Below are 25,213 nucleotides of genomic sequence, written 5' to 3' on the forward strand. Positions count from 1 at the left end.
ACAACGAGTTGACAATATATTTAGAACAATATTTGATGATTTATTAGAATGATAATTAAATATGATGTTATTTAAACATTTCAGATGCTCTGCCCAATGAAAAGGTAACCATCACAATGAGCTCATTGTTGAAGTTACATGAATGGCGATGATCCTCTCTAGCCTTCATATTTAGTCTCTGAATTCAGCTCTATGGTTACGAAGCTGAAAATCGATTCCACCACCTTGTCTTGCACAGAGGGATTTCCTGCGACAAGTTGGATGAGATTGGAAGCACTGGTCCAGGCCAGGTGGCTGATGATGGGGTAGACTTTATCGCACAGCTTCTTCCACTTGTCGGGGGGAAGCTCCACTAGGATCTCGGAGATGGGTTTAAACGTACCCCTGCTCATCCAGGAGCCCAATATTCTTCCTGCAATTCCTCCTACAGGCATAAAACACACAGATGGTAATTTTAGCTGTTAAAGTCAAGGACCAGGCCTTTTCCTAAAATTTGTTGTTTACAAGTTTAAATTAGTATTTTTTGTTAGCACCACCAAACATTATATATATATATATATATATAGTACAGACCAAAAGTTTGGACACACCTTCTCATGCAAAGAGTTTTCTTTATTTTGATGACTATGAAAATTTTAGAGTCACACTTCAAGAGGTAGTCACCTGAAATGGTTTTCACTTCACAGGTGTGCCCTGTCAGGTTTAATAAGTGTGATTTCTTGCCTTATAAATGGGATTGGGACCATCAGTTGTGTTGTGCAGAAGTCAGGTGGATACACAGCTGATAGTCCTACTGAATAGACTGTTAGAATCAGGGCTGTCTTTAACACAGGGCAAAAGGGGCAGCTGCCCCCGGGTCTAGTCATTGTTGTGGGGCCCAAAGCAGCTGCCCCTTGAGCCCCCAAATAGTTGATAAGTGGATTCAAGAGGGCCCAAGAAAATTCTTGCCCAGGGTCCAATCAAGAATAAAGACGGCCCTGGTTAGAATTTGTATTATGGCAAGAAAAAAGCAGCTAAGTACAGGAAAAAGAGTGGCAGAAGAGACTTGTTTGGGCTAAAGAACACAAGGAATGGACATTAGACCAGTGGAAATCTGTGCTTTGGTCGGATGAGTCCAAATTTGAGATCTTTGGTTCCAACCACCGTGTCTTTGTGCGACGCAGAAAAGGTGAACGGATGGACTCTACATGCCTGGTTCCCACCGTGAAGCATGGAGGAGGAGGTGTGATGGTGTGGGGGTGCTATGCTGGTGACACTGTTGGGGATTTATTCAAAATTGAAGGCATACTGAACCAGCATGGCTACCACAGCATCTTGCAGCGGCATGCTATTCCATCCAGTTTGCGTTTAGTTGGACCATCATTTATTTTTCAACAGGACAATGACCCCAAACACACCTCCAGGCTGTGTAAGGGCTATTTGACCAAGAAGGAGAGTGATGGGGTGCTGCGCCAGATGACCTGGCCTCCAGTCACCGGACCTGAACCCAATCCAGATGGTTTGGGGTGAGCTGGACTGCAGAGTGAAGGCAAAAGGGCCAACAAGTGCTAAGCATCTCTGGGAACTCCTTCAAGACTGTTGGAAGACCATTTCAGGTGACTACCTATTGAAGCTCATCAAGAGAATGCCAAGAGTGTGCAAAGCAGTAATCAAAGCAAAAGGTGGCTACTTTGAAGAACCTAGAATATGACATTTTCAGTTGTTTCACACTTTTTTGTTATGTATATAATTCCACATGTGTTAATTCATAGATTTGATGCCTTCAGTGTGAATCTACAATTTTCATAGTCATGAAATTAAAGAAAACTCTTTGAATGAGAAGGTGTGTCCAAACTTTTGGTCTGTACTGTATATATACAGTATATATATATATATATATATATATATACACAGTGCCTTGCGAAAGTATTCGGCCCCCCTTGAACTTTTCAACCTTTTGCCACATTTTAGGCTTCAAACATAAAGCTATAAAACTGTAATTTTTTTGTGAAGAATCAACAAGTGGGACACAATCATGAAGTGGAACGAAATTTATTGGATATTTCAAACTTTGTTAACAAATAAAAAACTGAAAAATTGGGCGTGCAAAATTATTCAGCCCCTTTACTTTCAGTGCAGCAAACTCTCTCCAGAAGTTCAGTGAGGATCTCTGAATGATCCAATGTTGACCTAAATGACTAATGACGATAAATAGAATCCACCTGTGTGTAATCAAGTCTCCGTATAAATGCACCTGCACTGTGATAGTCTCAGAGGTCCGTTTAAAGCGCAGAGAGCATCATGAAGAACAAGGAACACACCAGGCAGGTCTAAAATACTGTTGTGGAGAAGTTTAAAGCCGGATTTGGATACAAAAAGATTTCCCAAGCTTTAAACATCCCAAGGAGCACTGTGCAAGCGATAATATTGAAATGGAAGGAGTATCAGATCACTGCAAATCTAGGAAGACCTGGCCGTCCCTCTAAACTTTCAGCTCATACAAGGAGAAGACTGATCAGAGATGCAGCCAAGAGGCCCATGATCACTCTGGATGAACTGCAGAGATCTACAGCTGAGGTGGGAGACTCTGTCCATAGGACAACAATCAGTCATATACTGCACAAATCTGCCCTTTATGGAAGAGTGGCAAGAAGAAAGCCATTTCTTAAAGATATCCATAAAAAGTGTCGTTTAAAGTTTGCCACAAGCCACCTGGGAGACACCAAACATGTGGAAGAAGGTGCTCTGGTCAGATGAAACCAAAATCAAACTTTTTGGCAACAATGCAAAACGTTATGTTTGGCGAAAAAGCAACACAGCTCATCACCCTGAACACACCATCCCCTCTGTCAAACATGGTGGTGGCAGCATCATGGTTTGGGCCTGCTTTTCTTCAGCAGGGACAGGGAAGATGGCTAAAATGGATGGGAAGATGGATGGAGCCAAATACAGGACCATTCTGGAAGAAAACCTGATGGAGTCTGCAAAAGACCTGAGACTGGGACGGAGATTTGTCTTCCAACAAGACAATGATCCAAAACATAAAGCAAAATCTACAATGGAATGATTCACATATAAACATATCCAGGTGTTAGAATGGCCAAGTCAAAGTCCAGACCTTAATCCAATCGAGAATCTGTGGAAAGAACTGAAAACTGCTGTTCACAAACGCTCTCCATCCAACCTCACTGAGCTCGAGCTGTTTTGCAAGGAGGAATGGGCAAAAATTTCAGTCTCTCGATGTGCAAAACTGATAGAGACATACCCCAAGTGACTTACAGCTGTAATCGCAGCAAAAGGTGCCGCTACAAAGTATTAACTTAAGGGGGCTGAATAATTTTGCACGCCCAATTTTTCAGTTTTTTATTTGTTAAAAGGGTTTGAAATATCCAATAAATTTTGTTCCACTTCATGATTGTGTCGCACTTGTTGTTGATTCTTCACAAAAAATTACAGTTTTATATCTTTATGTTTGAAGCCTGAAATGTGGCAAAAGATCGAAAAGTTGAAGGGGGGCGAATACTTTCGCAAGGCACTGTAATATATATATATACATACACACACACACACACACACACACACACACACACACACACACACAGTATATATATATATATATTTATTTATTTATTTTTTTGTAGCAGAGACCTTAGAGAATAAAATGGCGGCCGTTGCAATATTTTATGTCACACAGTATTTGTGCATCGGTATTTTAAACGCAATTTTTTGGGAAAAGAATACACTTTCACGACAAAAAAAAACAGTAAATTTAGCCCAATTTGTATAATATAAAAGATGATGTTACGCCGAGTAAATAGATACCTAACATGTCATGCTTCAAAATTACGCACGCTCGTGGAATGTTGCCAAACAACAGTACTTGAAAATTAGCGTCGCCTATGGAGATTTTTCACAGGTTACCTGTTTAGAGTTACAGAGGAGGTCTAGTGCTAGAATTATTGTTCTCACTCTAACGATCTCGGCGAAACCTCACATGTGTATTTTGAACACCATTTACATATGTGGGCGCAACGTACGTATGCGTTTGCTTCTGCGCGCAAGCTCGGAGGTACTTGGCCTTTTAATTTATTGTTTTTTAATTTTTTTCTTATTTATTTTACTTTTTATTTTTACTCTGTCCCTTTAAAAAAATGTTTTCGATGACTTTTATTCCCATTATAAGGAATATATACATCCCTTGTAATAGAAATAAGCATGACAGGTCCTCTTTATTGCGAGACCCTAGATCTCAAATTTACACTTAAAAGCAAAAAAAAAAAAAAAAAAATTTAAATTTTACATTTACTAATAAAAAAATTAGCCCTTTAAGGCCGTTGGGTGGAAGTGGCGTCAGACTTCGCTCCAGGCCTCCAAAGGCATAGAGTGGATTGGGGGCCATCTTGCCCCCACTTGACTTCCTGCCCATCACTCAACAGGATTGGATCAGAAGGGGGGGGGGTACTTCTCCCTCTGCCCATAAAAGTGATCCTGTGGCGAATCCGCCGCCAGAACCACTTATGTAAATCTAAACACTGGGGTTATGGCAGCTAGCTGTTTCCATAACCACGGTATTAAATGTCAAAGTAATGACGTATATAGACAGTGGGCGGTACAAAAGTGGGTAAAATTAACCACTTGCCACCTGGCCGCCTTGTATTTACTGCAGCAGTGTGGCGCTATTGCGTGAAACTACGTACCTGTATGGCGCCATCCCCCTGCTGGAGGAGCGATCGCGCCGTGATTGGCTAGCAGTGATGTCAATCAGCGGGTCCGGCGAACCCGATGTCCGCTGGCCACCTGCGGTCATCCCCGGGAGAGGCAGAACGTAAACAAGGCAGATCACCATTCGGCAAGGGGACAAGATGGTGATCTTGTGTTCCTGCTAAGCAGGAACCCGGATCTCTGTCTTCCCCCCCAAAGTTAGTAATCACCCCCTAAGGACACACTTAAACCCTTTGATCGCCCCTTATCTTAACCCCTTCCCTGGCTGTGTCATTAGTGCCTTTTTTTTAGCACTGATCACTGTATTAGTGTCACTGATCCCCAAAAAGTGTCAGTTCGATGTCCAAATTGTCCGCCGCAATGTCGCAGTCCTGCTAAAAATCGATGATCTCTGCCATTACTAGTAAAAAAGAAAAAAAAATTCCAAAAATAAATTCCAAAAAAAAAAAATTCCAAAAAAAAATCCCATAGTTTGTAGACGCTATAACTTTTGCACAAACCAATCAATATACACTTATTGGGATTTTGTTTGCCGAAAATATGTGGCAGAAAACATATTGGCCTAAACTGATGAAAAAGTTAGATTTTTTTACATGTTTTTATTGGCTGTGTTTTATAGCAGAAAGTAAAAAATATTGTTTTTTTTTCAAAATTGTCGCTCTTTTTCTGTTTTTAGCGCAAAAAATAAAAGCCGCAGAGGTGATCAAATAGCGCCAAAAGAAAGCTCTATTTGTAGTAGAAAAATACATCAGTTTTATTTGGGCACAGCGTTGCACAACCGCGCAATTGTCAATTAAAGTTAGGCAGTACTGTATTGCAAAAAATGGCCTGGCCATTAAGGGGGTAAAAACCTTCTGGTCCAGAAGTGGTTAAAGCAACTCTGCTCTAGATAAAAATATTATTAAAAAAGCCCATTTGTGGAGAAAATGGCTAATAGAGTGCTGGGTCCCCCTCTGAGTATACTTGTGCACTACCGAAAAATATGTTTTCCTTTCCTTTCGTTTTTTTTGTTTTTTTTTAATTTATCGGATCATTTGTTATGATTGGCATTGGTTACTTTGGATGCATTCGTAATACACTGCTCAAAAAAATGAGAGGAACACTTTGAAAACACATCAGATCTCAATGGGGAAAAATCTCATGCTGGATATCTATACTGGTATGGACTGGGTAATGTGTTAGGATCTATACTGGTATGGACTGGGTAATGTGTTAGGATCTATACTGGTATGGACTGGGTAATGTGTTAGGATCTATACTGGTATGGACTGGGTAATGTGTTAGGATCTATACTGGTATGGACTGGGTAATGTGTTAGGATCTATACTGGTATGGACTGGGTAATGTGTTAGGATCTATACTGGTATGGACTGAGTAATGTGTTAGGATCTATACTGATATGGACTGGGTAATGTGTTAGGATCTATACTGGTATGGACTGGGTAATGTGTTAGGATCTATACTGGTATGGACTGGGTAATGTGTGAGGATGGTATGGACTGGGTAATGTGTTAGGATCTATACTGGTATGGACTGGGTAATGTGTTAGGAAGGAAAGGATGCCACATCGTTTGATGGAAATGAAAATTATCACCCTACAGAGGGCTGAATTCAAAGACACCCCAAAAATCAAAGTGAAAAAAAAATGAGGCAGCAGGCTAGTCCATTTTGCTGAAATTTCATTGCAGCAACTCAGAGGGGTCCTCAGTAGTTTGTATGGCCCTCACCTGCTTATATGCATGCCTGACAATGTTGAGGCATGCTCCTAATGAGATGATGGATGGTGTCCTGGGGTATTTCCTCCCAGATCTGGACCAGGACATCACTGAGCTCCTGAACAGGTGGCGTCGGATGGATCGAAAAACATATTGTTCCAGAGATGTTCTATTGGATTTAGGTCAGGTGAGCTTGGGGGCCATTCAATGGTATCAATTCCTTCATTCTCCAGGAACTGGCTGCATACTCCTATAATGAGGGCGGGCATTGGAACCCAGGACCCACTGCATCAGCATAGGGTCTGACAATGGGTACAAGGAGTTCATCCTGATACCAAGTCAGGGTATCATTGTCTAGCCTGTAGAGGTCTGTGCGTCCCTCCATGGATATGCCTCCCCAGACCATCACTGACCAACTACCAAACCGGTCATGCTGAACAATGGTACAGGCAGCATAACATTCTCCACGGCATCTACAAACCCTTCCACGTCTGTCACATGTGCTCAGGGTGAACCTGCTCTCATCTGTGAAAAGCACAGGGCACCAGTGGCGGACCTGCCAATTCTGGTGTTAAATGTAAAATGCCAATCAAGCTCCACAGTGCCGGGCAGTGAGCACAGGGCCCACTAGAGGACGTTGGGCCCTCAGGCCACGCTCTTGAAGCCTATATCTGATTGTTTGGTCAGAGACATTCACACCAGTGGTCTGCTGGAGGTCATTTTGTAGGGTTCTGGCAGTGCTCATCCTGTTCCTCCTTGCACAAAGGAGCAGATACCGGTCCTTCTGATGGGTTAAGGACCTTCTAACGGCTCTGTCCAACTCTCCTAACTGCCTGTCTCCTGGAATCTCCTCCATGCTCCTGAGACTGTGCTGGGAGACACAACAAACCTTCTGGCAATGACGTATTGATGTGCCATCCTGGAGGAGTTGAACTGCCTATGCAACCTCCAAAGGGTACATTTGTTGCCTCATGCTACTAATAGAGACACTGACCCTAGCCAAATGCAAAACTAGTGAAAAACAGTCAGAAAAGATGAGTAGGTAAAAAAATTGCAGTGACCTCCACCTGTAAAATCATTCCTTTTTCTGGAATGATTTCATACATGTATAGTATATATTTTTTACCTGCCAAATTGTATACGGAGATATGATAGTGGGAAAGCATGTGGTGTTGGTAAAGGTCTTGCCGGCCTGAGGGAGAGTGGTCATCCCCAGAGTAGAGCTCTACAGAGGATGTATAAAATGTAATAAATAAATAATTATACATCCTCTGTAGAGCTCTACTCTGCATTTGGCTAGGGTCAGTGTCACTACTGGTAGCATACAATTTGGCAGTTGAAAAATATATTATACATGTATGAAATCATTACAGAAAAAGGTAGAATATTTACAGTATATATATATATTGTTCACCTTTCCTCTGCACCCCAAGCTTCTCTTTGGGGAGAGATATTATGTACTTTTCTAACTCACTGATTATTAAAAACATGTTTCTTGATTATTTGCAAATTATACATACTAGGGATCGACCGATTATTGGCAAAGCCGATATATTGAGGGCCGATACGCACTTTCCCCAATATATCGGAATCGGCCCCTGAGGTGACCGATACTGCCGATATTTCGGAAAGTGCTTGTACCGGAGTGATGCCTGCAGCTAGAGGAATCACCCCGGTGCCGGCGTCCATAGCTCGGCTGTCATTACAAGGAGCGGGAGGGGACGTCCCCCTCCTCCCGCCGCCTTCCACAGTTTGCCCGGGTCTCCTGTCCCACCGGGAGACCCGGGCAACCAGCCTGCACGGCCGCCGAAGACCCGATCAAAGCCACACTCGGGTCTGATCGGGTCTCCATGTAAAAACCTGGAAGTGATGTCATGACATCACTTCCGGGTACTCAGCGTCAGATTAAAAAAAATGACAGCATTCAAAACAGCCAAACTTGACTGGAATGCTTTTAAGTGCAGAGGGGTTTGGGGTCTTTTAGACCCCCAGATCCCTCCACAAGAGTACCTGTCAAGTGATAAAACTAAAAAAAAATGTTTTTTTTTTAAATGTACGAAAATATCGGCCGATATCGACATTCAATGTCCAAAATATTAGTATCGGCAACTATATACTGATATCGGTCGATCACTAATACATACTGTATGTTTCCTTTGTCTTTAGAATATAGGTCCGAAGGCAGCGGTGAAATGCGTCGGCCTAAGCTCTCTATTTCGACCAATAGCCATGAATATTTGCAGTGGACAATGTTTGTTGGTATAATACGACATTTGATTTGTGTTTTTAGACATTTTATTGTCATAAATAAAATGTTGTATTTTTCTATATATGAATGTATCTGCTTGATCACTGGAGGGGTATTTAAAGTCCTACCATTTACTCTTTTGTGCTATATACTTTTAACAAGGATGACACCCTCCACTGGCACATATTTAGTCGAAAACCCCCCCATATACATCCAACAAATAAACTTCCGTTAACCACTTGCCGACCGCTCAACGCAGATTTACTGCGGCAGGTTCACTCGGCTGCGCAAAATGACGTAGCCCTATGTCGGTCACGCGCGTGGTGCTGGGGGGCGAGTGTGCATAGAGACCTGTGATCCTATATACAAGGATCACAGGCGCTCTGTGATCATTTCAGAGTGAAGAACGGTCAGCTGTGTTTACAACAGCTGACCGTCCTTCTCTCTGAGCTTTCGGCCCAACTAGGCAGCGGGGATGCTGATCCATGGGACAGGCGGCCTGCGATTGCCGCCGAGCACCCGCAATCGCTCCCCGCTGAGAGAGGAGTTGTAAACACAACCAACTGTACTTCTCTCTGAAATTATCACAGAGCGCCTGTGATCTTCCTATATAGGATCACAGGTCTCTATGATCATTTCACAAGCCCATCCCCCATACAGTTAGAAAACACTCCCCTAGGCTCACACTTAACCCTTTGATCACCCCCAGGGTAACCTCTTCCCTCCCAGTGCCATTATTACAGTAACAGTGCACTGATTACTGTAATAATGTACAAGAAAAAAATGGGGGAGCAAACCCTGAACATGTATATCTAAAGCCAGTGCAGCTATGGACCAAGCAACATGTATATTAAAAAAGAATAGCGCACACATGCAAAAGAAATGACTATCAAATATGGAGACAATCCATAAATAAAAATGGGGGTTTAGTCCCACCATATGGCCATATCGTGCTCAAGCCCACCACTGCGTCAAAGTACCCCATTATCAGTGGGTCCTACACTATCCATGAAAAAGGGGTGAATCCAGCCTCTCTAACCCTTGGAGACAACACTCCTTGCTAGGATAGATGTGCTAATGCACTACAAAGGACTCCTCCTATATCTACTTGAAAGTGGACTCTGATAGAGTACAGGTGTGTGTGGGGGGTGGGATGCTCAACCTCAGAAGTCTGGTCAGACCGAATACATAATAAACAAGCAAAAAATTGGGGGAGCAAACCCTGAACATGTATATCTAAAGCCAGTGCAGCTATGGACCAAGCAACATGTATATTAAAAAAGAATAGCGCACACATGCAAAAGAAATGACTATCAAATATGGAGACAATCCATAAATAAAAATGGGGTACTTTGACGCAGTGGTGGGCTTGAGCACGATATGGCCATATGGTGGGACTAAATACCCATTTTTATTTATGGATTGTCTCCATATTTGATAGTCATTTCTTTTGCATGTGTGCGCTATTCTTTTTTAATATACTGTAGTAATGTCACTGGTTTCCCCAAAACTGTCAAAAATGTCAGTTAGGGGTCCGATCTGTCCGCCGCAATGTCGCAGTCCTGCTAGAAATCGCTGATCGCTGCCATCACTAGTAAAAAAAATAAATAAATAAAAATGACATAAATCAGTCCTCTAGTTTGTAGACGCAATACGTTTTGCGCAAACCAATCAAAATAGGCTTACTGCGATTTTTTTTTTTACCAAAAATATGTAGCAGAAAACAAATTGGCCTAAAAGGATAAAAACATTTGATTTTTTTTTTTTTTGGGGAATGTTATATAGCAGATTGTGAAAAATATTGTTGCAGTCCCGCAAAAAAAAAATTGCAGATCGCCGCCATTACTAGTAAAAAAAGAAAAAAAACAATAAAAATGACATGAATCTTTCCCATAGTTAGTAAAAGCAATAACTTTTGCACAAACCAATCAAAATACGCTTATTGTGATTTTTTTACCAAAAATATGTAGCAGAAAACAAATTGGCCTAAAATGTTAAAAAATTTTGATTTTTAAATTTTTTTTTTGAGAATTTCATATAAAATAATGTGGAAAAATATTGTTATTTTTTTCAAAATTGTCGCTCTTTTTTTGTTTATAGCGCAAAAAATAAAAATCTCACAGGTGATCAAATACCACCAAAAGAAAACTCTATGTGTGGGAAAAAAAGGACGTCAATTTCGTTTGGGTACAGCATCGTACGACCGCGCAATTGTCCGTTAAAATCACGCAGTTCCGAATCGCAAAATAGGGCCTGGTCATTGAGCAGCCAAATCCTCCAGGGCTAAAGTGGTTAACAACAGTCATGATTCTACTGCATGGGCTCAGGAATACATCTAAAAATCACTGTCTGTGAACACAGTTCCCCTGTGCCAACCAAAAATACACAGTAAAGCTCTATCATGCAAAGGAAAAGCCATGTCTGCACATCATCCAGAAACATCACCGGCTTCTCTGGGTAAAGCTCATTTAAAATGGACTGTTGCAAAGTGGAAAACTGATCTGTGGTCGGAAGAATCGAAATTTGACCTTTTTGGCGTTGTCTGGACTAAAGAGGAGAGGGACCTTCTGGCTTGTTGAAAGTGTTTAGTTCAAAAGTCGGCGTATCTAATGGTATGGGGGGAGGAGGGCATTAGTGTGTATGGAATGGGCAGTTTGCAGATCTGGAAAGGCACCATCAATGCTGAAAGATATATCTAGGTTTTAGAGCAGCATATGCTCCCATTCAGATGGCGTCCTTTTCAGGGAAGGCCTTGCATGTTTCAGCAGGAGAATACTGCATCTATGACAACTGCATGGCTTCATAGTAGAAGAGTCCGGGGGCTTATCTTGCCTGCCTGCAGTCCAGACCTTTCACCAATTTAAAATATTTGGCACATCCTGAAACGAAAAATACAACAAAGAATACTCAGGTCTATAGAGCAGTTAGAATTCTATCAGGCAAGAATGGGACAATATTCCTCTCCCAATACTCCATTAACTGGTCTCCTCACTTCGCAGATGTTTACAGAGTGTTGGTACACCGTGCTACACATGGCACCACCCCACATTTCTTGAGACATGTTGCTGCCATTAATTACCAAATTACCTTATTTGTTTTTTAAAATTGTTAATTTTCTCATTTTAAACACTTGATATGTCTTCAGTTTTCTATTGTGAATAAAAAATGAGTTTATGAGATTTGCAAATTTCTGCATTCTGTTTTTATGTAGATTGTATTCGGCATCCAAACCTTTTTTTTGCAATAGGGGTTGTACATAGACCAAGGTTCCTTCCTCCCCTGCCTCTGGGGGGGGGGTCTCTCTTCGAGAGAGCCCCTCGACCAAGTATTCGGGCGCGGCTTTGGCTGCCCAGAAGAACGGGGTCCGCCTTTGTAAACCCTTTGTCCCTGTCAGGAGCCTTGCGCCCCGGGGGATCAGGGTAGAAGTCCTACCCCTTCGGGGGGTTGACTAAAAGCACATCCTTAAGTGCACTTTTTAGTGTGTGTTCACATGCACATTTTGTTCACGAACGGGTTTTTTCGTTGTAGGTTTTTGCACCACCGCGGACATAAAAAATAAAAAGCAGCTGATTGGATGTTAGGATGAAGGGCGGTCTTAGCAACCAATCACCTTCTGGGACACTTGAAAAGTTAACTCTGGCATCCTGCCCTCCATCCCAAGCTGCTGTGTCTCCCGCTGCCTAAAGTTGCCCTGCCTCCTGGTCTCCACTTTGTGTACCTGCGAAAGGATAGAGTGAAGGGGCAGAGCTGAGGAGGCTACATAGTAAATGGGGGGACAGATTTAGTGGGGGTCTGTAATGGAGAACAGAGCTATAGGGGCTGGGGGGGGGGCATCACTGTGAATTGGGGGACACAGCTGTGGGGGTCTGTAATGTGAATAGGGGGAGCAGAGCTAAGGGGGGCTGCAATGTGAATGGGGGGAGCAGAGCTTAGGGGGGCTGCAATGTGAATAGGGGGAGCAGAGCTAAGGGGGGCTGCAATGTGAATGGGGGGAGCAGAGCTTAGGGGGGCTGCAATGTGAATTGGGGCAGAGCTGAAGGGGGCTGCAATCTGAATGGGGAGCAGAGTTAAGGGGGGCTTCAATGTGAATGGGAGAAGCAGAGCTGAGGGGGTCTGAAATGTGAATAAGGGGTGGAGCTAAGGGAGGATGCAATGTGAATGGGGGGAGCTGAGCTGAGGGGGGCTGGAATGTGAATGGGGGGGCGGAACTGAGGGGCTGCAATGTGAATGGGGGAAGGAGAGCTGAGGGAAGCTGCAATAACAATGGGGGGCAGAGATGAGGGGGGCTGCAATAACAATTGGGGGGCAGAGCTGAGGGAAGCTGCATTAACAATGGGGGGGGCAGAGATGAGGGGGGCTGCAATGTGAATGGTGAAAGAGCTGAGGGTGGCTGCAATGTGAATGGAGGGAGGCAGAGCTGAGGGTGGCTGCAATGTGAATGGAGGGAGGCAGAGCTGAGGGTGGCTGCAATGTGAATGGGTGGAGGGGCTGCAATGTGCATGGGGGCAGAGCTGAAGGGGGCTGCAATTTGAATGGGGGTGGAGCTTAGGGGGCCTGCAATGTGAATGGGGGCAGAGCTGAGGAGGGCTGCAATGTGAATGGGGTTGGAGCTTAGGGGGGCTGCAATGTGAATGGGGGGGCAGAGCTGAGGTGGGCTGCAATGTGAATGGGGGGCAGAGCTGAGGGGGGCTGCAATGTGAATGGGGGGTCAGAGCTGAGGGGGGCTGCAATGTGAATTGGGGAGCAGAGCTGAGGGGGGCTGCAATGTGAATGGGGGTGAGCATAGGTGAGGGATGCTGCAATGTAAATGGGGGGTTGGAGCAGAGCTGAGGGGGGCTGCAATGTTAATGTGGGTAGAGCTGAGGGGGGCTGAAATGTGAATGGGGGCAGAGTTGAGAGGGGGAGGTTAAATGGGGGCAGAGGACATTGCTGTGGGGGGATGTGAAGGTGAGGGCAGAGGACACTACAGGGGGGGTCTGTGTGAAGGGGGGGGCAGGGGACACTACTGTTTGATGTGATGAGGGGCAGAGCACAGAACTGTCAAGGGAAAACTGTGAAGAAGAGGGGGACTGGGGAAACTGATGTAAATACAAGATTGTGATTTCTGGCGATTAATTCGGACCTCGGCTGGAAGAAAATTTTACAGATTGGACCCCTTTGAATTTTAATTTATTACCCCTGAACTAGATGATGCTGAACATCCCTCTACCAGGAAAAGAGGCAGGCTCTGTTTGACTTTTATTATGCACAAATGCGTTTGTGAGACACTCACAGTGTGCAGTGAAATCAAAGTAAGCATTTCAGTCCAGGAGAGGAGCCGGTACAACATATGCAAGACTGAAGGGAAGGCCGGAGTTGAGCTGTAACGGCAGGAATATGGTAAAAATAAAGAGCAGGGGAACTTTTTAAAGAAACAAAAGCTAATAATTAAAATGAAAGAAAATGCTCAATACTTTTTTCTGCGGTTTCAGTATTTTTCCTCCACTGCATACATATAGATGAATATCCCAATCTGCAGAACAACCATGTAAGAATTTTAAAAGTAACGTATTACCGGCCATTACTCCCGGTGGTCCTCCCAAGATGCCCCCCACCACGGCAAAAGTCCCCGTCATTAGATTGCGTCCGGTAGCGTGTTTCCTGGCAGCTCTCATTTTCCTTTGCGATGAAATGTGCAACAGGAGGCACCGCATATCTTGGCTGGCTGATAAACTTCTTCTCACTAGGACAGAAAGAAATCCAGAAAAATAGAAAAAAAAAATGAAAACTTAAAACATTGACAAAACTAAAACAATTGAATGGAATATAAATGGAATTTTTTTTCTTCTGTCTGTTCTATTTTACCCTTATGGAATGAGGATATTATTAATTTTAACCGCTTGCCGACCGCCGCAATTACATATACTGCGGCGGTCAGCCCCGGCCAGGCAAAGTGACGTATATATACGTCACTAGCCTGTCACCGGCTTGTGAGCCAATAGCGGGCGGGCGCGCGCCCCCGCCCCGGCTCATTCACTAAGGAGTCCGTGCGTGTGACCGGCGGACCCGATGTCTGCCGGTCACACTACGATCGTCGGTAGAGCGGGAGAAAGGCAGGCGGCTAATGTAAACAATGCCGTCTGTCATTCTCCCCTGTGTAAAAATGGAGATCAGACGGTTCTACTATGTAGGACCGTTGATCTCTGTTCCTACACCAGTAGCCATGTCCAATCACAGTTAGAAGCACGCCCCTAGGACACACTTAACCCCTCCCTCTCCAATACAGTTAACCCCTTCACTGCCAGTGTCATTTTTACAGTGTATAGCACTGATTACTGCAGAAATGTCACTGGTACCCCCAAAAGTGTCAAAAATGTCAGTCAAGGGTCTGATCTGTCCGCCGCAATGTCGCAGTCCCGCAAAAAAAAAATCGCAGATCGCTGCCATTATTCGTTAAAAAAAAAAAACACCAAAAATGACAAAAATCTTTCCCTTTATTAGTAAACGCAATAACTTTTGCGCAAACCAATCAAAATACGCTTTTTGTGATTTTTTTTACCAAACATATGTAGCATAAAACAAATTGGCCGAAAATGTTAAAAAATTTAGATTTTTACATTTTTTTGGGGAATTTCATATAAAAAAATTTGAAAATATTGTTATTTTTGCAAAATTCACGCTCTTTTTTTGTTTATAGCGCATGATCAAAAAATCGCACAGGTGATCAAATACCACCAAAAGAAAGCTCTGTTTGTGGGGAAAAAAAGGACATCAAATTCGTTTAGGTACATCATCGCATGGCCGTGCAATTGTCCGTTAAAGTCACGCAGTAAAAAATCACAAAAAACCCCCTGGTCAGGAAGGGGGTAAAATCTTCCGGGGCTTAAGTGGTTAATATGATATTATGCTCTGTTGTGGTAGTATTGGTTGGAGGAGAAGTGAAATAGGATGTTGCGGTAAATAAGTAGAACTATACATAGTATTCGATTGAATGATGTGTAAAAGATATGGTTAAAGTGTATAGATTAGAACTTGTATTAGCTACACTGCAACAGAGATGTGTATAAATTGTGTGTAGAGTGATAAATTGTGTGTATAATGACTATAAAAATAATAAAAAAGATTAACTTCCTTTTTGTACTATGAATTCTATTTTGGGTGGAAGGTGTTGGACTGTGATTGGTTTGGAAATTTTATTTAAAGTGGATGCCGCCTCTTTGGGCTCCCCCATGTGATTAGGAAACCAGAGATATGATCCGTCAGCGGCACCAGTTTACCATGGAGCTGGCCATGGACCGGATGTTCCCCAGCCATCTCTATGACCCTAGGAGGCCGGGAGCGACGTCATGATGTCACTTCCGGCTCTGCCAGTTTTTTTCCCTGGAAAGCAGAGATTAATGTTTTTTTTTTTCAGGCTTTCCAGGGCAAAGAAGATATCTGGGGTCCTATTGACTCCAGACGTCTCCATAAAGAGGACCTGTCATGCTTTATTCCTATTACAAGGGATGTTTACATTTCTTTTACTAGGAATAAAAGTAATAAAAAAATAAATAAAGGGGCAGTGTAAAAAAAACATTTTTTTTAACCACTTTACCACCGGAGGATTTTGCTGCCTTACGTCCAGGCCACTTTTTGCGATTTGGCGCTGTGCGACTTTAACTGACAATTGCGCGGTTGTGCGACGCCGTACCCAAACTAAATTGATGTCCTTTTTTTCCCACAAACAGAGCTTTCTTTTGGTGGTATTTGATCACCTGTGCGATTTTTACTTTTTGCGCTATAAACAAAAAAAGAGCGTTTATTTTGAAAAAATAACAATATTTTTAACATTTTTTTTTATATGAAATTCCCCCCCCCCAAAAAATGTAAAAATCAAATTTTTTTAAAATTTTTGGCCAATTTGTTTTCTGCTACCTATGTTTGGTAAAAAAAAATCACAATAAGCGTATTTTGATTGGTTTGCGCAAAAGTTATTGCGTTTAATAACTAAGGGAAAGATTTCTGTCATTTTTGGTGTTTTTTTTTTAACGAGTAATGGCGGCGATCTGCGATTTTTTTTTTGCGGGACTGCGACATTGCGGCGGGCAGATTGGACCCTTGACTGACATTTTTGACACTTTTGGGGGCACCAGTGACATTTCTACAGTAATCAGTGCTATAAATATGCACTGTTACTGTAAAAATTACACTGGAAGGGAAGGGGTTAATTTTATTGGAGAGGGAGGGGGTTAATGTATGCCTGGTGCTTACTGACGTGTGTGGGGGGAGGTGACTGAGTGACACAGGGACAGATCGCAGGTTCAGCTATGCTAAACCCTGCAATCTGTCACTGTCTGTCACTTAGGAGATCCGCCCGCTCTGTTTACACAAGCGGGCGGATCTCCAAACTCGATTCCCCGACGATTGGGGAAGAGCAGCGGCGATCTCCGCCGCTCCTCCCCTGGCCCGACTCCCGCTGTGACTGAAAACAGCGGGCGCGCGCCTCCGGCGGCATGCGAGCGCCGCCTACAGGGGGAGGAGTCCAGCGACGTAGGTCTACGTCGCTGGATGGAATCGAGCCACTTTGCCGCAGTACAGTCCCAGTGACTGGTCGGCAAGTGGTTAAAGCACCCCCGTCCCCTCATGCTCGCACGCAGAAGCGAACGCATATGTAGGTCGTGCCCGTATATATAAACATTGTTTGCACCACATGTGAGGCATTGCAGTGTTAGAGCGAGAGAAATAATTCTAGCACTAGATATCCTCTATAACTCTAAACTGGTAACCTGTAAAAGTTTTTAAAGTGTCGCCTATGGAGATTGGAGGTACCAAAGTTTGGCGCAAGCATGCACAATTTTAAAGCATGACATGTTAGGTATCTTTATACTTGGCGTATAATACATTTATTGCTGATTCTTTAAACATTTAATTGTGTTTGGAGTATACATTGTATATATTTTTATATATTTTGTTGACATGAATTAATTTTTTTGCAATTTATTACACATATTTCTTTATTATAAGTATCAATCTTTTTAACCAACTTGCCTCCGCTCACATTGCTGCTACTGCAGCAATGTGGCTCGTTATCGTCCAGCGACGTAGACCTACGTCGCTGGACTCCGCCCCTTGTGGGCGGCGCGCGCGCGCCACTGGAGGCTCGCTCCCGCTGTGTTCAGTCAGTCAGTCGGGCCAGGGGAGGAGCGGCGGCGATCGCCGCCGCTCTTCCTCGATCGTCGGTGAATCTAGTTTGGAGATCTGTCTGCTTGTGTAAACAGAGCGGGCGGATCTCCTAAGTGACAGGGAGTGACAGATTGGAGTGTTCAGCATAGCTGAACATCCGATCTGTCCCTGTGTCACTCAGTCACCTCCCCCCCCCACACGTTAGTAAGCACCAGGCATACATTAACCCCTCCCTCTCCAATAAAAATTAACCCCTTCCCTGCCAGTGTATTTTTACAGTAACAGTGCATATGTATAGCACTGATTACTGCAGTAATGTCACTGGTAACCCCAAAAGTGTCAGTTAGGGGTCCGATCTGTCCGCCGCAATGTTGCAGTCCCGCAAAAAAAATCGCAGATCGCCGCCATTACGCGTTAAAAAAAAACACCAAAAATGACAGAAATCTTTCCCTTAGTTAGTAAACGCAATAACTTTTGCGCAAACCAATCAAAATACGCTTACTGTGATTTTTTTTACCAAACATAGGTAGCAGAAAACAAATTGGCCAAAAATGTAAAAAAATTTTGATTTTTACATTTTTGGGGGAGGGGGGGGGATTTCATATAAAAAAATTTAAAAAATATTGTTATTTTTTCAAAATAAACGCAATTTTTTTGTTTATAGCGCAAAAAGTAAAAATCGCACAGGTGATCAAATACCACCAAAAGAAATCTCTGTTTGTGGGAAAAAAAGGACGTAAATTTCGTTTGGGTACAGCGTCGCACGACCGCGCAATTGTCAGTTAAAGTCGCACAGCGCCGAATCGCAAAAAGTGGCCTGGACGTAAGACAGCAAAATCCTCCGGTGGTAAAGTGGTTAATTGATTCACCTATCACAGGGGTTCTGTGATGTGTTCCTATGTTGTTTTCAGGAACACACCAGAATAAGTACACCGCACTTTATTTATTTCATTTATAATACATTTATGTTTTAATAAACTACTGAAATATTTAACGAAATTACACTATTTGGCATTCTTCCTTCTCTCGTTTTTTCATCCTTACCTTGTAAATACCCTGGGAACAATATATCCATGGAGAGAGTATATTTGGCACATAGCACTTTTTTATGTAGGATATTTTTCATATATATTTTTTACACAGGCCTTATCACCATGTTTATGGGAATATAGATCCCAATTTGTATACACAGTCTTTATACGCTGTTTTTATATTTTTTTACATTAGCACGTACATATATTTTGTATATAGAATATCGGATTTAGTCAATTAGAGAAGGATACAAACGTGCGCTGATTATCTTATTTCTCTATTATTTACTTTCTGCTATAAAACATTCCCAATAAAAAAATGTAAAAGAAAATTAAATTTTTCATCAATTCAAGCCAATATGTATTTTTGGTAAAAAAAAAAATCCTAATAAGTGTATATTGATTGGTTTGCGCAAAAGTTATAGCGTCTACAAGTTATGGGATACATTCATGGACTTTTTATTTTTTTTTTATAGTTTTTAGTAATAATGGTGGGGATCAGCGATTTTTAGTGGGACTGCGACATTGCAGCGGACAAATCTGACACTAAGTGACACTTTTTGGGGACCAGTGACACCAGCACAGTGATCAGAGCTAAAAAAAAATGCAGTTACTGTATAAATGGCACTGGCAGGGAGGGGGTTAACACTAGGGGTGATCAAGGGGTTAAGTGTACTCCTACGGAGTGCTTTCTAACTGTGGTAGGAATGGATGCACTGGAAGAAAAAAGAGATTTGTGTTTCAGCCTAGCTGAAACACAAGCTCTCTCTTTTGCTCTCTGACAGAACAGCGGTCTGCCTCACTTGCATAGGCAGTCCGCCGTTCTGTCATTCCGCCGAACGATCGCGGGGTCCCGGCGACCATTGTGCGCACCCCTGAAAACCCATGCACAAAATCACGTACATGTACATGTATATGATTTTGCGCAGCCGAGCTGCCCTGCCGCAGTATATATGTGGTGGGTGGTCCGGAAGTGATTAAGTTAACCCTCTGGATGATGAAGGGTAAAAAAAAAATAACAATGGGAAGAAAGAGCAGTCAACTCAGGGGAGGTAGCGGTGGTGGCCGATGATGGAGGTTCCATGGGTAGGGTTTGCTGGCATGTGATGCACCCTGCCAGGCAGTTGGGGCCCCTTTCTTAGAGTCCACTGCAGAACAGGACCTGGCCTAGAACCATGGTATGAAAGGTGGTGGCCAGGGGACGGGGGAGAAATTGCCCCCTGGGCCACTCTGATGCCCCATAAAAAGGCTGCAATGCTTCTGCCACAGACATGCCTAAAGGACTCCTGGTGAAGAGAAGTAAAAATTCCCCACCACTGACCTACTAAGTGTGGGTTGAAGACAAGGACAGAGCACAGACCTCCCTCCCCAGCATGGATGGTGTAAACTGTGTCTGAGAAGAGGCCAGTTCCATGCCCCACTGCAGCCCCCAACCGCCCCCTGCTGGCCAGGTCAGAAACCAGGATTCAGCCGGTAAGTAGAGAGTATCTGGAGCAGGGCTTCAGCTTGGAATAGGGGGTCAGGAAGAGGATGGGAAGAGGGAGAGTGGGAGGGGGGCCGAGTCACTGCACCATGGGCCTCTGGTTTGTACCGAAAGTTGCCTGTTTGCCCCTGGTGGTGGCTGTCTTCCAGCTGAACATGACAAAGTGTAAAGTATGAGAAGAGCTGGTGGACCTACCAGTGCTCGGTCGGACACTGATAGAAGTCATAACCCTGCTATATACTGCTGATGAGAAAACATATTTAGCAGTTTATTTTACTACAATAATTGCATTTCCGTGTTCTGTGTACTGTGAGAGACCAGATATAGTGACTGCAGGCTCTTGGGGAGACCAGATATAGTGAATGCAGGCTCTTGGGGAGACCAGATATAGTGAATGCAGGCTCTTGGGGAGACCAGATATAGTGAATGCAGGCTCTTGGGGAGACCATATATAGTGAATGCAGGCTCCTGGGGAGACCAGATATAGTGAATGCAGGCTCTTGGGGAGACCATATATAGTGAATGCAGGCTCCTGGGGAGACCAGATATAGTGAATGCAGGCTCCTGGGGAGATCAGATATAGTGAATGCAGGCTCTTGGGGAGACCAGATATAGTGACTGCAGGCTCTTGGGGAGACCAGATATAGTGAATGCAGGCTCTTGGGGAGACCAGATATAGTGAATGCAGGCTCTTGGGGAGACCAGATATAGTGAATGCAGGCTCTTGGGGAGACCATATATAGTGAATGCAGGCTCCTGGGGAGACCAGATATAGTGAATGCAGGCTCTTGGGGAGACCATATATAGTGAATGCAGGCTCCTGGGGAGACCAGATATAGTGAATGCAGGCTCCTGGGGAGATCAGATATAGTGAATGCAGGCTCTTGGGGAGACCATATATAGTGAATGCAGGCTCCTGGGGAGACCAGATATAGTGAATGCAGGCTCCTGGGGAGATCAGATATAGTGAATGCAGGCTCTTGGGGAGACCAGATATAGTGAATGCAGGCTCTTGGGGAGACCAGATATAGTGAATGCAGGCTCTTGGGGAGACCATATATAGTGAATGCAGGCTCCTGGGGAGACCAGATATAGTGAATGCAGGCTCCTGGGGAGATCAGATATAGTGAATGCAGGCTCCTGGGGAGATCAGATATAGTGAATGCAGGCTCCTGGGGAGAGCAGATATAGTGAATGCAAGGTCCTGGGGAGACCAGATATAGTGACTGCAGGCTCCTGGGTTTAGTAACACTTTAAGTGGCAGAGTTTTGAACATATCTATGAAAACAGAAAATAATAACATACAGGAATAAAAAGGTATGCCAATTATAGTGTGACAAGAGCTACACATTACCTGGAAAGTCATCAGAGTAATCACAGTAATCAGAAGAATAATCACGGCAATACAAGGGGACATCTTTCTCTAATATAGTTGGAAAAAAAGATACATTAGACATTAAAATATCTCACATTCTCTTCTGTCAATAAAACACAAAACAAAATATATAATCCAGCCAAAAAGCTTTGGTTCTGATTTTCAGTGCCGTCAGGAAGGGTTCAAACCTTTGTAAGGTTTTTATTGCTGTCTATGACCTCACTGGGAAGGTTGTGTCTCACTTTCTTCTTTGGTGACTGGGTTGGACAGTGAGGAGAAATCTAACATTTTATAGAAGTCAAAGGGAAATCTCCAACAGGGAACTCGGGGAAAGTCAAAGGTGGGCTCTTCAATTTTATTTGACCTACTAGGGTTGATTTACTAAAGCCCCGTACACACGAGTAGAAATTCGGCCGGGAAATTTTGTCCGACGACCGATCTGCCGATTTTCGGCTTGTTAGTATGGTGCTTCCGACAACCGACTCCGACTTTTCGGCCGAAAAAATCTTGGTGTGCAGGCTATATAATTTTTGTCGACCGTCAAAACACGTCCGATTTTCGTCTCATTAGTACAGATTTCGATGGGGAAAAATCTTATGAGCAAGACTGGGCATGCTCAGAGATGAAAGAACACATAGAAAGCAATCCAACACATGACATCACTTCTGAAGTAGAATTCTGTCGTACGGGAAAATTTGTGTGCAGTCTAGAGGACATTCCAACCAACAGACACCACTCTGGACAAAAGACGGACGACCGGTCGGCGGAAATTCGTTGCGTGTGAACGAGGCTTTAAGCTCTGCATATAAACCAGTCAGTTCCTTTTTTTTCTGTCAAAGATTAGTTGAATAAGATGCTTTTAGCAGCTGATTGGCTGCCATCCACAGCTACACCAGATTTTGCACTCTCCAGTTGTAGTAAATCAACTCCACTGTGTCCCTGGAAAAGGAAATAAGGGAAAATCTCCTGGGCTAGGACATGGGCAGAAATAAAATGCAGAGGTCCTAACAAGTGTCAGGGACTGGGTAATAAAATATAAATTAACAATTTATATATTTCTATACAGAGTATTATTAGATATGCCAATTACCAGATAGAAAAATGAGAGTTACACATTACCTGGATAGGAAAGGTTCCAGTCCATGTCACCTGTGGTTTTAGAAAGCCCGTCAATGTGAAGTCACCACCAAATCAGGTCTGGAGCAGTAGATGGAGACATAAGCACAACTGGGTTTGGAGATGGAGGGGGAGTCACAAATAGTTAAGTTATACAAGAAAAAGAGAAACGAAACTAGGCACAGTACCATGTAGGCAGGCTGCCAAGGTCCTTGCAGGTAGCCAATACTTACTAATAGGCCCCACCTACACACACACAGCCCCCTGACTACTCTCAGCATTGTTTCTGCACAGCCTGAGTAGTTCACATGCACAGATGCAAATCTTAGTCCTTTTTCCACATCCTCCTAGTCTTCAAATCATTAACATTTGACAATCCAAAGCACATCCTACATAGGGCCCTGTGATTGTGATGAAGTTCTACCAAGGACCTGAGGCCTGTGATACACTGGGAGCCCCGGTCACCTGAAGTGTGTTCCATGAGGTGGCGCCCACTATCACCATCAAGAGGGTGCATTCCTTTCCCCAACCACCACCTGCTTCTGAGCCAACTGGGATTGCACCAGTACATAACAACTGTTGACTCTTGACTTCACTCTCTACTTCTTTTGGTACAATCGTTTTTAAAATCAGAAAGAACAACACAATGGAATTCCCATGCAGAGAATACAAGCAATAAGGCACATGAAAAATTGCAATGGCAATATTAGAGATACAATAAAGGTATAAGACTATTAGACAACAACGACCTTCCGGTGTGAGCCAGAGGTCAACACTGGGTATCTGAGTCCTGGGACCCGGGGATTGGGGAGGGGGGCAGAAGGCATGGACAAGCCAAACCAATGTGTAAGAAAGGGAAACAAAAAAAAGGGGTGTGGGGGGGGGGGGGAGACGAAAAGTGAGCCGGTAGAGCAGAGAAAAGAGAACAGAGGGAAGGAGAATAGGTAGGGAAAGTGTCCGCAGAACAGAGAGCCGGTGAGGTTACCCAGGAATATCCAGACTGGTCAGGTGCAGAGTGGGAGGAGCAATAGACCACTATGGGGCCCACACCTTGAGAAACTTGGAGTGGGAGTCATGAAGGATGCTGGTCATCTTCTTTTCATTGACCATTAGGGTTGTCAGCATGTTCTTCACCTCCGCAAACGGAACATTGTTTTTATTCCATGCCCTGGCTGTAGTGGGTTTGAAGAGGTGGTGGCAATAAACAGGTATGTGGCCAGTTTCTGGCAGTACGAGAAGAGACCTGGGACTGGGCAATGAAGGAGCGCCAACTTAGCATCCTTGGTATTTGGAAAAGTGTGAACAAAAGTCTGAAGATCCTAGACTAGAATCCCACAAGGGGAAAGGGGGGGGGGGGGCAGGACCACCAAATATGGATCTCCTCTCTGTGCTGACCACAACATCGAAAGCATCTATCACTATATGATAGGATTGAGTTTGCTATGCAGGCTGAGATCCAGTACCAGCAGAGGAGGACCTATACAGCCTCCAATGTAACATTATTAAAGGAGCACTTCACTATACTAGACCAGGCTTTGCTCCAATCTTCAGAATCGATAAAGGATGTCAGATCTCGCTCCCATCTGGACATTTGGGAGAAGTGTGGGGAAGCACTCTATACGTCTTCTAAGAGAACATCACACAGAGGCTTTTTGATGAACAATTAACCTTTTTACTTGTTATAAAAATAACAATGTATCCCAGTCCAAAGGTGATACTGACATTCCAAAAAAATGCAATAGTAGCTTGTTTTGAACACAATGGCAGCTGCTGGAAGGAGGAAGAGAGTATTGTAGTACTCACAAGACATACTTTAAATTTTTCTACCTAAATACCATTCCTGGGCTTAAGCCCTACAGTCATCGCCCATCCCCGCCCCCAAAATGGGGGGAGGGCGCACAACCCCCTTACTGTTCTCCCTCTTTTTCTCTGGCTCCAGGCAGTCTCTCTTGACCTGGCTCCATCCATGCTATTTAAAAGGCAGATGACTCATCCTCCTACCAGGAGGAGCAACAATTAAAAGGGAAATGACCCCTGCCTAACTCCATCCCCACTCCCCCCTTAACTATGGCACATCCTTGTGCCATGCACAGGTACTGCATTACCCTACCCCCTCCAGCATACGAAAAGTGCAATCAAACAGCACGAGGTATACATTATTTACAGTAACATGTAACAGTACAAAAAGCAAAAAAAAAAAATATTGTTATAGTATCCTTTTTACTTCCATACTTCTTTTTTAGTTGTCGATCGTATGCATAACGGTGTATGTTGTGAGATGGACTTGGGTGGTAACCTCGCTCCCATCTACTTGTATCTCCTTTCCGTGATACATGATAATATGGAAATTGTTATGTTTCATAGTGTCTTTATTCTATATCCTTCTCTTGATTTGCAGTAGGT

At 43.6% G+C, this 25,213-nt stretch overlaps 1 protein-coding gene across 1 annotated transcript; it reads right to left on the reverse strand.

Moving 5' to 3' along the window:
• On the reverse strand, positions 1-22,938 carry LOC309565700 (protein C19orf12 homolog). The gene is made up of 3 exons (XM_082270673.1): positions 22,814-22,938; positions 14,219-14,386; positions 1-424 (listed from the first exon to the last, which is right to left on the reverse strand). Exons 1-3 carry the CDS (start codon positions 22,836-22,838, stop codon positions 159-161), a joined length of 459 nt encoding a protein of 152 aa, XP_082126799.1. The 5' UTR covers positions 22,839-22,938; the 3' UTR covers positions 1-158.
• Between the last annotated feature and the right edge of the window lie 2,275 nt (positions 22,939-25,213).

This window comes from Pelophylax lessonae (assembly GCF_965119305.1).
Source record: "Pelophylax lessonae genome assembly, chromosome: 10".
NCBI classification, from domain to species: Eukaryota; Metazoa; Chordata; class Amphibia; order Anura; family Ranidae; genus Pelophylax; species Pelophylax lessonae.